The 12,594-nt window shown below is 42.9% G+C and overlaps 1 protein-coding gene across 4 annotated transcripts in view; it reads left to right on the top strand.

Moving 5' to 3' along the window:
• The first annotated feature begins 2,891 nt into the window (after positions 1 to 2,891).
• PABPC1L (poly(A) binding protein cytoplasmic 1 like) overlaps positions 2,892 to 12,594 on the top strand; it is a 37,383-nt gene continuing 27,680 nt past the window's right edge. Inside the window, exons 1-4 of one of the 4 annotated variants that reach the window (XM_075847001.1) lie at positions 2,892 to 3,117; positions 9,448 to 9,646; positions 9,777 to 9,970; positions 11,242 to 11,357. In XM_075847001.1, coding sequence (XP_075703116.1) covers positions 9,454 to 9,646; positions 9,777 to 9,970; positions 11,242 to 11,357 — 503 coding nt within the window. In that variant the 5' untranslated portion in view covers positions 2,892 to 3,117; positions 9,448 to 9,453. Of the gene's footprint in view, positions 3,118 to 3,152; positions 3,269 to 9,447; positions 9,647 to 9,776; positions 9,971 to 11,241; positions 11,358 to 12,594 lie in introns of those variants that run through there. The other 3 variants (XM_075846998.1, XM_075847000.1, XM_075846999.1) reach the window with 3 other exon arrangements.

Genomic DNA, 12,594 nt, shown 5'->3' on the forward strand with positions numbered 1-12,594 from the left:
AACGATCAATGAGACCGCTCGGCACTCTTTTCAGAATGAGCAACGTATGGGGACGAGCGCTAGTACTATAGTCACTCGTCCCCGTACATCTCTTTCATGTCTGCAGTATGTCTCCCTGTTTACACAGATGTGCTGCCAACAACGATGATATTTGCCCATTAATTGGCCCATGTAAAAGGGCCTTTAGAGTCAAGAATAATCTATTCTATTTTATTAGGCGTTTCAGGCTGTACAAAGGCTGAGTATTCTTCGATGGGATGTCCAGAAAAATGTGTCCTCGTGGTCATGACATTATCTCAACTATACCACACTATTCTATACAGTGCAGAAAGTGGTATGCCAATGCAACTGCCCCGGCGTATACCAAAGGGACACTTTTGGCATATGCCAGGGTGAATGGATATATGCGCCGTGAGCCACATACGCTAAATGTAGTTCTACGTGGGAATCCTCTTCACGCCAAATATAGCATTGCCTGTGTCTTCTGCAGCCCCATGATCCTAAAAAGTTCACTCCTCAGTCGAATGATTGTTCTGATGCCCTGTTGGGGACCAAACAGGATGGGGACGTCGGCCAACCATAACTTCTGTCCTATACAAAATCCTAATTCTGCTACAACATAAAAGTCTTGTAAAACCGAAAAGAGCTGATTTTCAGCCGGTTTTTAAGCAAACTCGCGTTTTTTACGCCCATTTTTGGAGCTGTTTTTCTATAGAGTCAATGAAAAATTGCTCAAGAAGTGACATGCCCTTCTTTTTCGCGTCCGCTTTTAAAAACGACTGTGTAAAAAACGGCCTGTCAGGACAGGTTATTAGATATGGGGTAGATATTAGAGGGATATGAGATAGATTAGTAGATATGAGGTAGATATTAGAGGGATATGAGACAGATTATTAGATATGAGGTAGATATTAGAGGGATATGAGATAGATTATTAGATATGAGATAGATATTAGAGGGATATGAGGTAGATATTAGGGGGGATTCACACGAGCGTGTATTCGGTCCTTGCGGGCCGCGTGGTTTTCACGCGGCACGCATGGACCAATACAAGTCTATGGGGCAGTACAGACAGTCCGTGCTTTTTGCGCAGCGTTTGTCTGCTGCGCAAAAAGCGCGACAGGTTCAATAACTGCGTATTTCACGCATCACGCACCCATTGAAGTCAATGGGTGCGTGAAAACCACGCAGGTTGCACGGAAGCACTTCCGTGCGAACCGACTGAAACAGCGCATCAGCTGTCAAAAGGATGAATGTAAACAGAAAAGCACCACGTGCTTTTCTGTTTCCGAACATCCAAACGGAGTGTCTTTGCGATGAGCGAAGCCGGACAAGCGAACCGAACTTCATCGGGTTCGGCCGAACCCGGCAAAAAAATTATCGGTACGCGACGTCAGGAGATAGTCACTGTCCATGGTGCTGAAAGAGTTAAACTGTTTCAGCACCATGGACCGTGACTTCCGATCCCAATATACATGAACCTGTAGAAAAAAAAACGAAGTTCTGACTTACCGAGAACTCCCATCGTCTTCCTCCAGTCTGACCTCCCGGGATGACAATTCAGTCCAAGTGACAGCTCCAGCCAATCACAGGCCAAGCACAGGCTGCAGCGGTCACATGGACTGGCGCGTCATCCAGGGAGGTGGGGCCCGATGTCGAGAGGCGCGTCACCAAGGCAACGGCCGGGAAGTTCTCGGTAAGTACGAACTTTTTTTTCAACAGGTTTTTCTATATTGTGTTCGGCATTCACTGTCGAGGGTGCTGAAAGAGTTAGCGCTTTCAGCACCTTGGACAGTGACGGGCGTCGACTAGCCTCATCTCTATGATGGCGGCTGCGTGAAAATCACGCAGCCGCGCATCAGACATGGATATGACACACAGCTGTCAAATGGTTTTTGCGTGCGCAAAACGCAGCGTTGTTTGCGCGCGCAAAAACGCAATGTTCGTCTGTATCTGCCCTTAGAGGGATATGAGATAGATTAGTAGATATTAGAGGGATATGAGATAGATTATTAGATATGAGATAGATTATTGGATATGAGATAGATTATTAGATATGAGGTAGATATTAGAGGGATATGAGATAGATTAGTAGATATGAGATAGATTATTAGATATGAGGTAGATATTAGAGGGATATGAGACAGATTATTAGATATGAGGTAGATTATTAGATATGAGGTAGATATTAGAGGGATATGAGAGATTATTAGATATGAGGTAGATATTAGAGGGATATGAGACAGATTATTAGATATGAGGTAGATATTAGAGGGATATGAGACAGATTATTAGATATGAGGTAGATATTAGAGGGATATGAGATTGAGGTAGATATTAGATATGAGGTAGATATTAGAGGGATATGAGAGATTATTAGATATGAGGTAGATATTAGAGGGATATGAGACAGATTATTAGATATGCGGTAGATATTAGAGGGATATGAGACAGATTATTAGATATGCGGTAGATATTAGAGGGATATGAGATAGATTAGTAGATATTAGAGGGATATGAGATAGATTAGTAGATATGAGGTAGATATTAGAGGGATATGAGATAGATTATTAGATATGAGGTAGATATTAGATATGAGATAGATTATTAGATATGAGGTAGATATTAGAGGGATATGAGACAGATTATTAGATATGAGGTAGATATTAGAGGGATATGAGATTGAGGTAGATATTAGATATGAGGTAGATATTAGAGGGCTATGAGATAGATGCTGACATGTATGATAACCAGTGCAGACAACCAGGAGAGCAGTTGTCCATAGCAACCAACCAGATGATAGAGTGCTGTATTCTGATTGGTTGCTATGGGCAACTACGGCAGTTTTAGTAGTTTTTCTACATGTTCCCCTGTGACTTTCTTGCACTGATATAGCAGTGCTGACTTCCCAGCATGCTCCTCTTCCCTGAGAGACTCGTATAAGCCGCAGGTCTCACACCTCATACCAGGGCTGGCCAGTGACCCGACTCTACACCCCAGGCCTGCTGTTATTAAGCGGCTATATAATTGTCAGGCCCCGCCCCCCGGCCTGTGTCCCGCTCCTGCGCTGCGGGTTGTGTGTGCGGCTGCTGTCTGTCTGTGACTGACTGACTCACGGTAATGCTCCGGGCGGCCTTCCCGCCATTATGTGCTGCACGGTGTAACGGGGGAGAGGGGTAATGTGCCGGGGCTGGAGTTCTGCGGGACAGTCGCGTATCTTGGGGCGGTGAAACCCTCAAAACAGGTCAAGTGCTACTAAGAGAAAACGGTGAAGTTGTATTCATTTAAGGGCAATATGGCTGCGGTGCTGGGGGTTGTAATAATGACACTTTTATAATCTGTTTTATTTATTTTTACAATGTTTTATTTATTTTTTATGTTGGGGGAAGATGTGTAAACGTCCTCTGAGTGTTTGGAAATATATTGGTGTTCCTTTTTACCGATTTTCTTTACTTCAGCCAAATAAATTGGTCGAATTGAAGAAAATCCAAGTAAGAAGCCGCTATACACATGCGTTTAATGGTGGGTGACCTGGTGGATTTTGGCAAGGGTATCCTGCCAAAAACGTATGATGTTTTTTTTTTACAATGGCAGTTGGCGCAAAGTTACATACGTCCGGGGCAAACGTGCATGCCAAATGTAAGCCCTGAGCTGACCTTTTATTACCCAGCGAAATAAACATGGCCGCTCAGCTGGGCCTGCATGTTTGGCCTAGTTCACACCCTGTTAAATGGCCTTCGTATACGCCGGAAAGAACGTACAAAGTATACATTCAACATAGGCTGTGACGGGTGCCTAACAATGGCCTGCCTCACCATAGGATATAATGGTGTACGTAACACGGGTATCATTGTAGTCCGTGTGATGGATGCCACGGTTAGACCTCTGTTTATTGCATCCATCACCTATAGATTATTTGTTTAACATCTATACGTCATGAAAAGCCCGTCACCTATAGGCGTCCGTGTAAACAAACCTCCACCGCACGGTATACGTCTTTTTGCAAGATCACACAAGATGGAGTGTACGCTGTTCTATCCTTAAAAAAAGAAAGGTATGATGGCGAATACCAGCCCAATGGAGGGCAAAAAAAGGACATGTTTATTTGGCTTCTATCCGGCTCATGGAGACCTATGGACGTGTCTAGCCTATATCGGGAGCTTTTCCGACATGCACGCTTAATATAGGGTGTAAATGTATTGTGAATGGGGCATTAAAGATATTCTGGAAAGATTGCGGTCCCTCCACTACAACTGACACCTTTGTAGACGGCACTTACTACGGCTACAGTACCGACGTATAGACCTACATCGCCAATAGGCTCTATAGTAACAAAACATCTACTGTGCAGTAAAGTTGTTTTGTTTTTTCTTGACTATAGCCCTCTGTATAGAATAGCGTAGCCTACTAAAAAAGTATGATGTATAACGGCCTAGCCTATGCCAAAAGGGCACGCTTTTTGGCAAACGCCGGTCTAAATGGGGGCTTATGGGTACGTTTGATGTATGCGATGGAAGCTTTCCTGCAATGGGAACATAGCCAGCCATTGTGCCAGCAAAATGTCAAAGCCAAAATTTTGCGATGACCTGTTTTATTGGGAGAATGGGAGCCATCTGGCCCCACCTTGCAAGCAAAGGGGGAGTGCATATAGGTGGAGAGGTGTTCATGCATTTGTGGGTCCCTCTCCATTGATTTCTTAGGGAGTTATGAAATCAGCTGAACGAGCAAACCTGCTTGTTCTCTTAGGCCCTGTTCACACAGTTTTTCGAAGCGGAAATCGCGCCGAAAACGCCTCCCATTGATTTCAATGGGAGGCGGAGGCGGTTTTTTCCCGCGAGTGGAAAAACCGGCTCGCGGGAAAAAGGGACATGCCCTATCTTCGGGCGTTTACGCCTCTGACCTCCCATTGACATCAATGGGAGGCAGAGAAAGCGTATTTTGGGGCGTTTTATGCCTGCCGCGCTCAATGGCCGTGTGCGGAAAAACGCAGCGAAAATCGGCGTGCAGGCAGATCAAAATCTGCCTCAAAATTCCAAATGGAATTTTGAGGCAGATTTTCCTCCTGCAAAAAACTGTGTGAACCCAGCCTTAGGGTATGTTCACACAGTTTTGTTTTTTTATGCGGAAACAGTGTCCGAAAACGCGCCAAGAAAAACCGAAAAAGCCTCCCATTGATTTCCATGGGAGCCGGAGGAGTTTTTCTTTCCCTGCGAGCGGAAAAAAATGCTCACGGGAAAAAGCGACATACCCTTAAGCCAATGGGAGGCAGAGAAAGCGGTTTTCGCTGCATTTTTTGCCTGCGGCGCTCAATGGCTGCAGCAGAAAACGCCGCAAAGAGTGCAGGCAGGTCAAAATCTGACTCCAAATTCCTGAAGGAATTTTGAGGCAGATTTTTCCGCCTGCAAAAAACTGTGTGAACAAGGCCTTAGGTCTCCTGCACATGCTGCAGATTTTGCGCTTGCTGCAGAAACAACCCAATTCAGATGAATGGAGCTGATTTGTGTGTGTGTGTCTTGCCTTGCCAAACTGTCACGGTGGTGGGATCTCTACCTATGAGTCATTATGGCATTTTTTGTGGATATTACATACTGCTGTACAGTGCTCAAATAACGTGAGCCATCTAAACGTACCGAATATACACAAACACCACAACCACCCCATATAAACATGTACAGCACCTATTTATACACCAGACTGTACATATGCGATTACCTGGGCGTCTGCTCAAACATGAGGCTCTGTGATTGTGCTTTTCTATCCCTTTTGGTATATTAGGCCTCATTGACACGGCCGTGCCCGTAATCACGGCCCGCAGCCCCCATTTTTGGGCTGTTCTCCCATACAAAGTGGGAGCGCGGCCCGAAAAATAGAACATGCTACATAATTCCCGGCACGGACACCTATCCGTAGCGATACGGAAAGATGTCCACGGCCAATAGAACTGAGTGGGTCCTTAATTGCGGACCATATTACGGTCCACAATTACGGAGATTTTTTTATGGTAGTGTGCATGGGGCCTTAAAATGTATCTGCAATTACGAAATACCTCTTTAATTGGACTTGCTTTTCTTCCTCGGGGACTGGGCACCCCTATTCTTGGGATTGATGATGGTACCAGTGGTTGAACTCACAACCAATCAGACTTTTATGCCATATCTACTGGCTGTGTCATAGGGGTATGTTCACATATGCTGGTAAATGTTTGCATTTTGTGCTGTGATAAACTTTGTATTACACACAAAACCAGAGTCACAGATGTTTAATTCTTTAAGGATATATATCTAAAACTCCTGGCTTCATCTCCTGACAGACGTTTAAAGGCTATATAAATCTTTTTTTTTTTTCTTCTTTTGCATGTAGTTAATTTCTGCTTAAACATTTTTCTAATTGACTCATTAAAAATTGTCTTTAATTTTTGCCATGCAGCTTCTATAAATGCACTATACAAAGCAGCTGCATCGCTCCACTGTAAGCCAAATCTGTCATTCTGCTGGACCTACAGGTCAGCTGACAGCGGCTTGTGTGTGCCTCTAATATGCCTCTTTCACCTGCCCATACATGTTCAGCATGTAATGGGGAGGGCTGCACAAACCCTTTTATTCCTGTCTTCCTCCGTTATTTACATATGGGTGCCGTTATATTTGGTGCCCGATATGTAAATAAGCCCCTGAAATTTGTAATATTTACAAGGAATAAAGTAGAAAATGCACCCCAACATTTGTAAAGCAACTTCTCCCGATTACGGCAATACCCCATATGTGGTAATAAACTGCTGTTTGGACCCACGGCAGCGCTCAGAAGGGAAGGAGCGCCATTTGGATTTTGGAGAGAAGTTTTTGCTGGATTGGTTTTTAGTGCCATGTCGCAATTGCAACGCCCTGGAGGGAACAAAACAGTGGAAACCCCCCAAAAGTGACCCCATTTGGGAAACTAGACCCCTCAAGGAATTTTTCTAGGGGTATAGTAAGCATTTATATCACACAGGTTTTTTGCAGAATTTAGTAGAATTAGGCCGTGAAAATGAATATAAACATTTTTGTCCACTAAAATGTTGCATTTTTTTCGTTTTCAAAAGGGATAAAGGAGAAAATGTCACCCTAAATTTGTAACGCAATCTCTCTCGAGTACGACAATACCCCACATGTGGTAATAATTTATTTTTTTAATAGAAATTAATTAACCTTTGCAGGACTGATCCTTTGCTTTTCCATTTTAGTTTTTCACTCCCCGCCTTCCAAACGCCATAACTTTTTTTTATTTTTCCATGATTTGAGCGGTGTGAGGGCTTATTTTTGGTAGGACGAGCTGTAGTTTTTATTGGTACCATTTTTTGGTACATGCAACTTTTTGATCACTTTTTATTACATTTTATTTAGAGCTTTGGTGACCAAAAACAGTGATTTTGCAGTTATAAATTCTTTATTTCTTACGGCGTTCATAATGCGCTATAAATGACAATTTTACTTTATTCTGCGGGTTGGTACGATTACGGCGATACCATATGTATATAGTTTTTTTTATGTTTTGCAGCGTTTGCGCAATAAAATCACAATTTTTTCTGTCCCCATATTCTAAGAGCCGTAACTTTTTTATTTTTCAGTCAAAAAAGCTGTGGGAGATCTTATTTGCGGGACGGGGTGTAGTTTTTATTGGTACTATTTTCGTGTACATGTGACTTTTTGATCACTTTTTATTCTATATTTTGGGAGGGGTGGTGACCAAAAAATAGTGATTCTGGCATTGTTTTTAGTATTTTATTTTTTTTGCGGCGTTCACCGTCCGGTAAAAATAACATTATAGTTTTATAAATTGGGTCGTTACAAACGTGGTGATACCAAATATGTACTGTTTTTTAATGGTTTCTTTTTTCCCCTATAATAAGAGACTTATTATAGGAAAAAAAATCTTTTATTTTTACACTTCTGTAAAACCTTTTTTTTTTATTTTTTTTTACGTTTTTCTTTTCTTTTTACACTTTCTTTTTTCACCTGTACAGTCACTCTGACAGTTAGTCTACGAGGACCAGCAGAGGCTGGTCCTCATAGGCTTCCGTACATGGCAGACCCGGAGGCCATTGTCTGGCCCCCGGGTGCCATCACAAGATTCAGCAGCTCCCACAATTGCATGGGGGCTGCTGATGTGCTACAACCCCCTACATGCGGAGATGCCAAAATCAGCGGCAATGAGCCGCTTATCGGCAACAGTGGAAGGACAGCTGACCTCCTGGTTCCCGATGCACCGTGTCACCGACACTGTCACTGACACTGTCATCGACGGTGTGCATCGCAAATGTCAGTGACATTCTGTCACTCTGACAGGAAGTCTATCAGGAGGCTGGTCCTGACAGGCTTCTGTACATGGCAGACACGAAGGCCATTACTTGGCCTCCGGTCACCATGCTAGCCATCTGCAAACCTCACGATTTCATTGTGATGTCTGCCGATGTGCTAGGAACCCCTGAATGTGGTGATTGCAATAGATCACCGCAATTAAGGGGTTAATTGTCGAAATCAGCGTAAATAAGCCTCTGATCGGCATACCGTGGAGTGTCAGTTGTCAGGGACAGCTGGCCTCCCGGTTTCCGGTGCACACTGTCGCCGACAGTGTGCATCGGGAACCACGCAGTAACTGTACGTCCCCGTGTGTTAAGACACTGGTCACATGGACGTACAGTTGCGTCCTGGTGCGCCTAGGGGTTAAGTAATGTTTGTTGTGCAAAGCTTTTCATAGAGAATATTGCATTAAGCTGTGAAAAATGTGAGCACAAAACTGATTGTATCTTGCAAAGTAGTGAAATGTATGGGGTTTGACATAATATTGACAAATATATATATATATATATATAAACCAGGTAACTGTAGAATTAAGGCCTAGGCTATATGTTAACTTTAAATGTGCAATGAACAGCCATAGGAATGAATTGAATCACTGTGTGCAGGACGCTGCAGACACAATAAACACCAAAAGTTGCAATTGCATGATATTGACACCTATCTCAATCCAAAATAAGTTCATATAAATGTTGCCCAACCACATTGACCAAATGACATTTACTTTGACTTCAAGTTGAGTGTGACTATGGCCTTGTTCACATAGTGCAGATTATTTTGAAGCCAAACCCAGATCTGTTCCGAAACGGAAGAAATATATAAAGGAAGGCCTTATAGATCTCCTCTCGTGGATCCAATTCAGTTATTGTCTTAAAAAATGCATACATAATCTGCACTGTTTGAACAAGGCCTAGAAGGAGAAAATGCATCTTATTACTCAAGTCTCGCATTCCTCCGGGTCTGGTCATTGCACAGCCAAGGATGATGTGTAGCCGGAAAATAACTTCAGTATGTCATTCAATTACCAAAAACCTGTTCACGGATTTTGCAAATCAACAAATATTTTCCAATTTGAGAATGGGTTTTTGAATTGTTTAACCTTTAAATTGTTTCCTAGCAAACCATGAATGCAACAGGGGCGGGATACCCACTGGCATCGCTGTATGTAGGTGATCTGCATGTGGATGTTACGGAAGCTATGTTGTATGAAAAGTTTTCCCCAGCCGGCCCAATAATGTCTATCAGAGTATGTCGTGACATTTCTACCCGTCGATCCCTGGGCTATGCTTATATCAATTTCCAGCAGCCAGCAGATGGTTAGTGTACACATTTTTATTAAACCTTTTCAGTAATGGCAGTTTTGCTAAATGGATATTTTCTTGTTTTCTATACGGTGATATTGTTTTACAATGCAAATTTAGGTAAATAACCTTTTTGTTTTTCTAGCTGAGCGAGCTTTGGACACAATGAATTTTGAAGTCATTAAAGGTAGGCCGATTCGTATTATGTGGTCTCAGAGAGACCCTGGCCTTCGGAAATCCGGTGTAGGGAATGTATTCATCAAGAATCTTGATGAATCTATTGACAACAAAGCTCTGTATGATACCTTCTCTGCATTTGGGAACATTTTATCTTGTAAGGTAAGCTTGTTTGTTGTTTTATTTTGTCAGCCACGCTAGATTCCTTTCTTCTGCAAACTGCCATGTTCAGGAGGCTCTACAATGACCGTTCGTATGGTGCAGCGCCGCGTTATGGGGATCCGTATTCTTTTGAGTGCTTTATTACAGCTCTGTATAATGGCCATGTGCATAAGGCAAAATGATGAAGATTTATCAAAACTGGTACAATGGAAAAGTGGAGCTACTTCGATTCTGATCGGCTTTCCTCAGAGCAGCTCAATAGAAAGTATGAGTCCGTACACTGCTCGCTCGACTAAGCCGATCAGAACAGCACAGCACTCACCAGAGTTCTTCTGCCTCTTTGTTGTAGCGATCGGTGGGGGTCTTTGTGCTCGGCCCCCCACTGGTCAAAACTTCTGACATGTTAAGTTATATGTGGCTACATTCACACGAGCGTAATTCTGGTCGGTGTGCGTTGCGTCATTGCATCTGTGCTTTGCGAGTGGCGTGTGTTTTTCACTCACTCACTCGCAAAGCACATTTTTCTTTTTTAATGGAATTGATGCGCGAATCACACACAGCACACAGATGTGCATCCGTGCGCTTTGCGTGATTTTCACGCACCCATTGACTTTAATGGGCGCGTAGGTGCGTGAAAATGCATCAATATATGACACGCAGTGAGTTGCACTCAGCGGACACTCGCTGTGTGAAAAATCCTGCACTTGTGAACGGCCCAATTCAAATTAATGGGTGTGAGTCCTGTGTGTGATTTCCATGCACAGCACACGGATGAGTTTTACGCTAGTCTGAATGAGCCCTAAGGGTATGTCCACACGCACTGTTTTCAGACGTAATTCGAGCCTTTTTATTCCTCGAATTACGCCTGAAAAAACGTCCCTAACGCCTACAAACATCTGCCCATTGCTTGCAAAGGGTTTTACGGTATTCTGTTCACACGAGGTGTCATTTTACGCGTCGCTGTCAAAATATGGCGCGAAAAAAGTGCATTGGGACGTTTTTGGAGCAGTTTTTCATTGACTCCATTGAAAAACAGCTCCAATAACGGCCGTAAATTACGCCGCGAAAAACGCGAGTAGTTACAAAAACGTCTGAAAATTAGGAGCTGTTTTCGCCTGAAACAGCTCCGTATTTTCAGATGTTTTTGAACACTGCGTGTGAACATACCCTAAGAGTTTAATTACCCTTTTCATTAAAAAAATTAATTGCAACAAGATATTTGTCCTAAGCCTGGACTTGGTTGAAAATATAATCTTTTATTCATAATCTAGGTGGTATGTGATGAAAACGGATCAAGAGGATATGGTTTTGTTCACTTTGAAACACAAGAAGCTGCTAATCGGGCAATACAGACTATGAATGGCATGCTACTCAATGACCGCAAAGTGTGAGTACTTTTAACCAGTTCAGGACCGGGCTATTTTGAGCCTTCAGGACCAGACACCGTTTAGCCCTTTTTAGCACGTGTTCGATAAATGGCTGTAACATTTTTATTTGTTGGTCTAATGACGTGATTTTTGCGATGTTTTTTCTGTACACAATGCAGGTTTCTTTTTTTATTGTTTTTATACACATCCTTTTTGCTATTTTAACAGGTATTTTTTTTGGTAATAACATAGTTTTACCCTAAAATAGACCTTTTATTTGTGATCGTTATTGTCTACCGTAAGTTTTAATATATTACATGTCTATATTTGGGTAATTGGGTCCGGGCTAGCGTTACGACAATGATTGGCGGGGGGACGTGTTTTTTTTGGGGGGCTGGCATTTTATGTGTATTTATTATTAATTATTTTTTTTTTTGCACTTTACCGTACTATTTTTTTATTACTATGGTCTGTCCCTCAAGGTAAAAAAAAACCTTTGGGGGACTTTATATATATATTTTTTCTTTTACACCTTGTTTTTCCACTGTAACTGGGGCTGCACAGCACGGAAATCAGCGTGACGATCATAGTGACGATTGTCACTAATATCACTGTGCTAAGTCTAGTTAGACCCAGCAGCAGTCTCTCCGTAATGGCACCCGGCGATCATGTGACCAGTCACATGATCACCGGGAGTAACAGACAGCGGCGCGGCTGCTGCCTCTATTCCTATACACAGCGTTCATTGAGTGCTGTGTACAAGTGATCAGAGAAGACAGAAGCAGCGAAAGCTGCTTCTATCTTCTCCTCAGGGTCCCCGGCAGTCACTGACAGCCGGAGACCCGACATTTAGCTGTCTGATCGCTCGGGCAACAAGTTAAAACCCGAGCCGTAAAAAGTCTATGGCGCGGGTTTTAAGGACACTGACCGCTGGCCGTAAAAATACAGCCAGCGGTCGGGAACTAGTTAATATATACTGGAATATATTTTCTGTTGCTAATACAAAATATACATTCACTATTCAGGATAAAAAGTCTGCGGTAGGGCTGGGCAATTATGACCTAAATCAAAATCACGATTATTTGAACATGTAACCTCGGTTATGATTATTTAGGCCACACCCCCTATTTGCATGCTACGCCATTGAATTAATATTTATCCCCTGAGCCTGCTGTATACTACTGTATATAATATACCCCTGGCACTGCCCCCACAGTATAATGCCCCATAGCTGCCCCCACAGTATAATGCCCCATA

This window comes from Rhinoderma darwinii, chromosome 13 (genome assembly GCF_050947455.1).
Source record: "Rhinoderma darwinii isolate aRhiDar2 chromosome 13, aRhiDar2.hap1, whole genome shotgun sequence".
Lineage (NCBI taxonomy): Eukaryota > Metazoa > Chordata > Amphibia > Anura > Rhinodermatidae > Rhinoderma > Rhinoderma darwinii.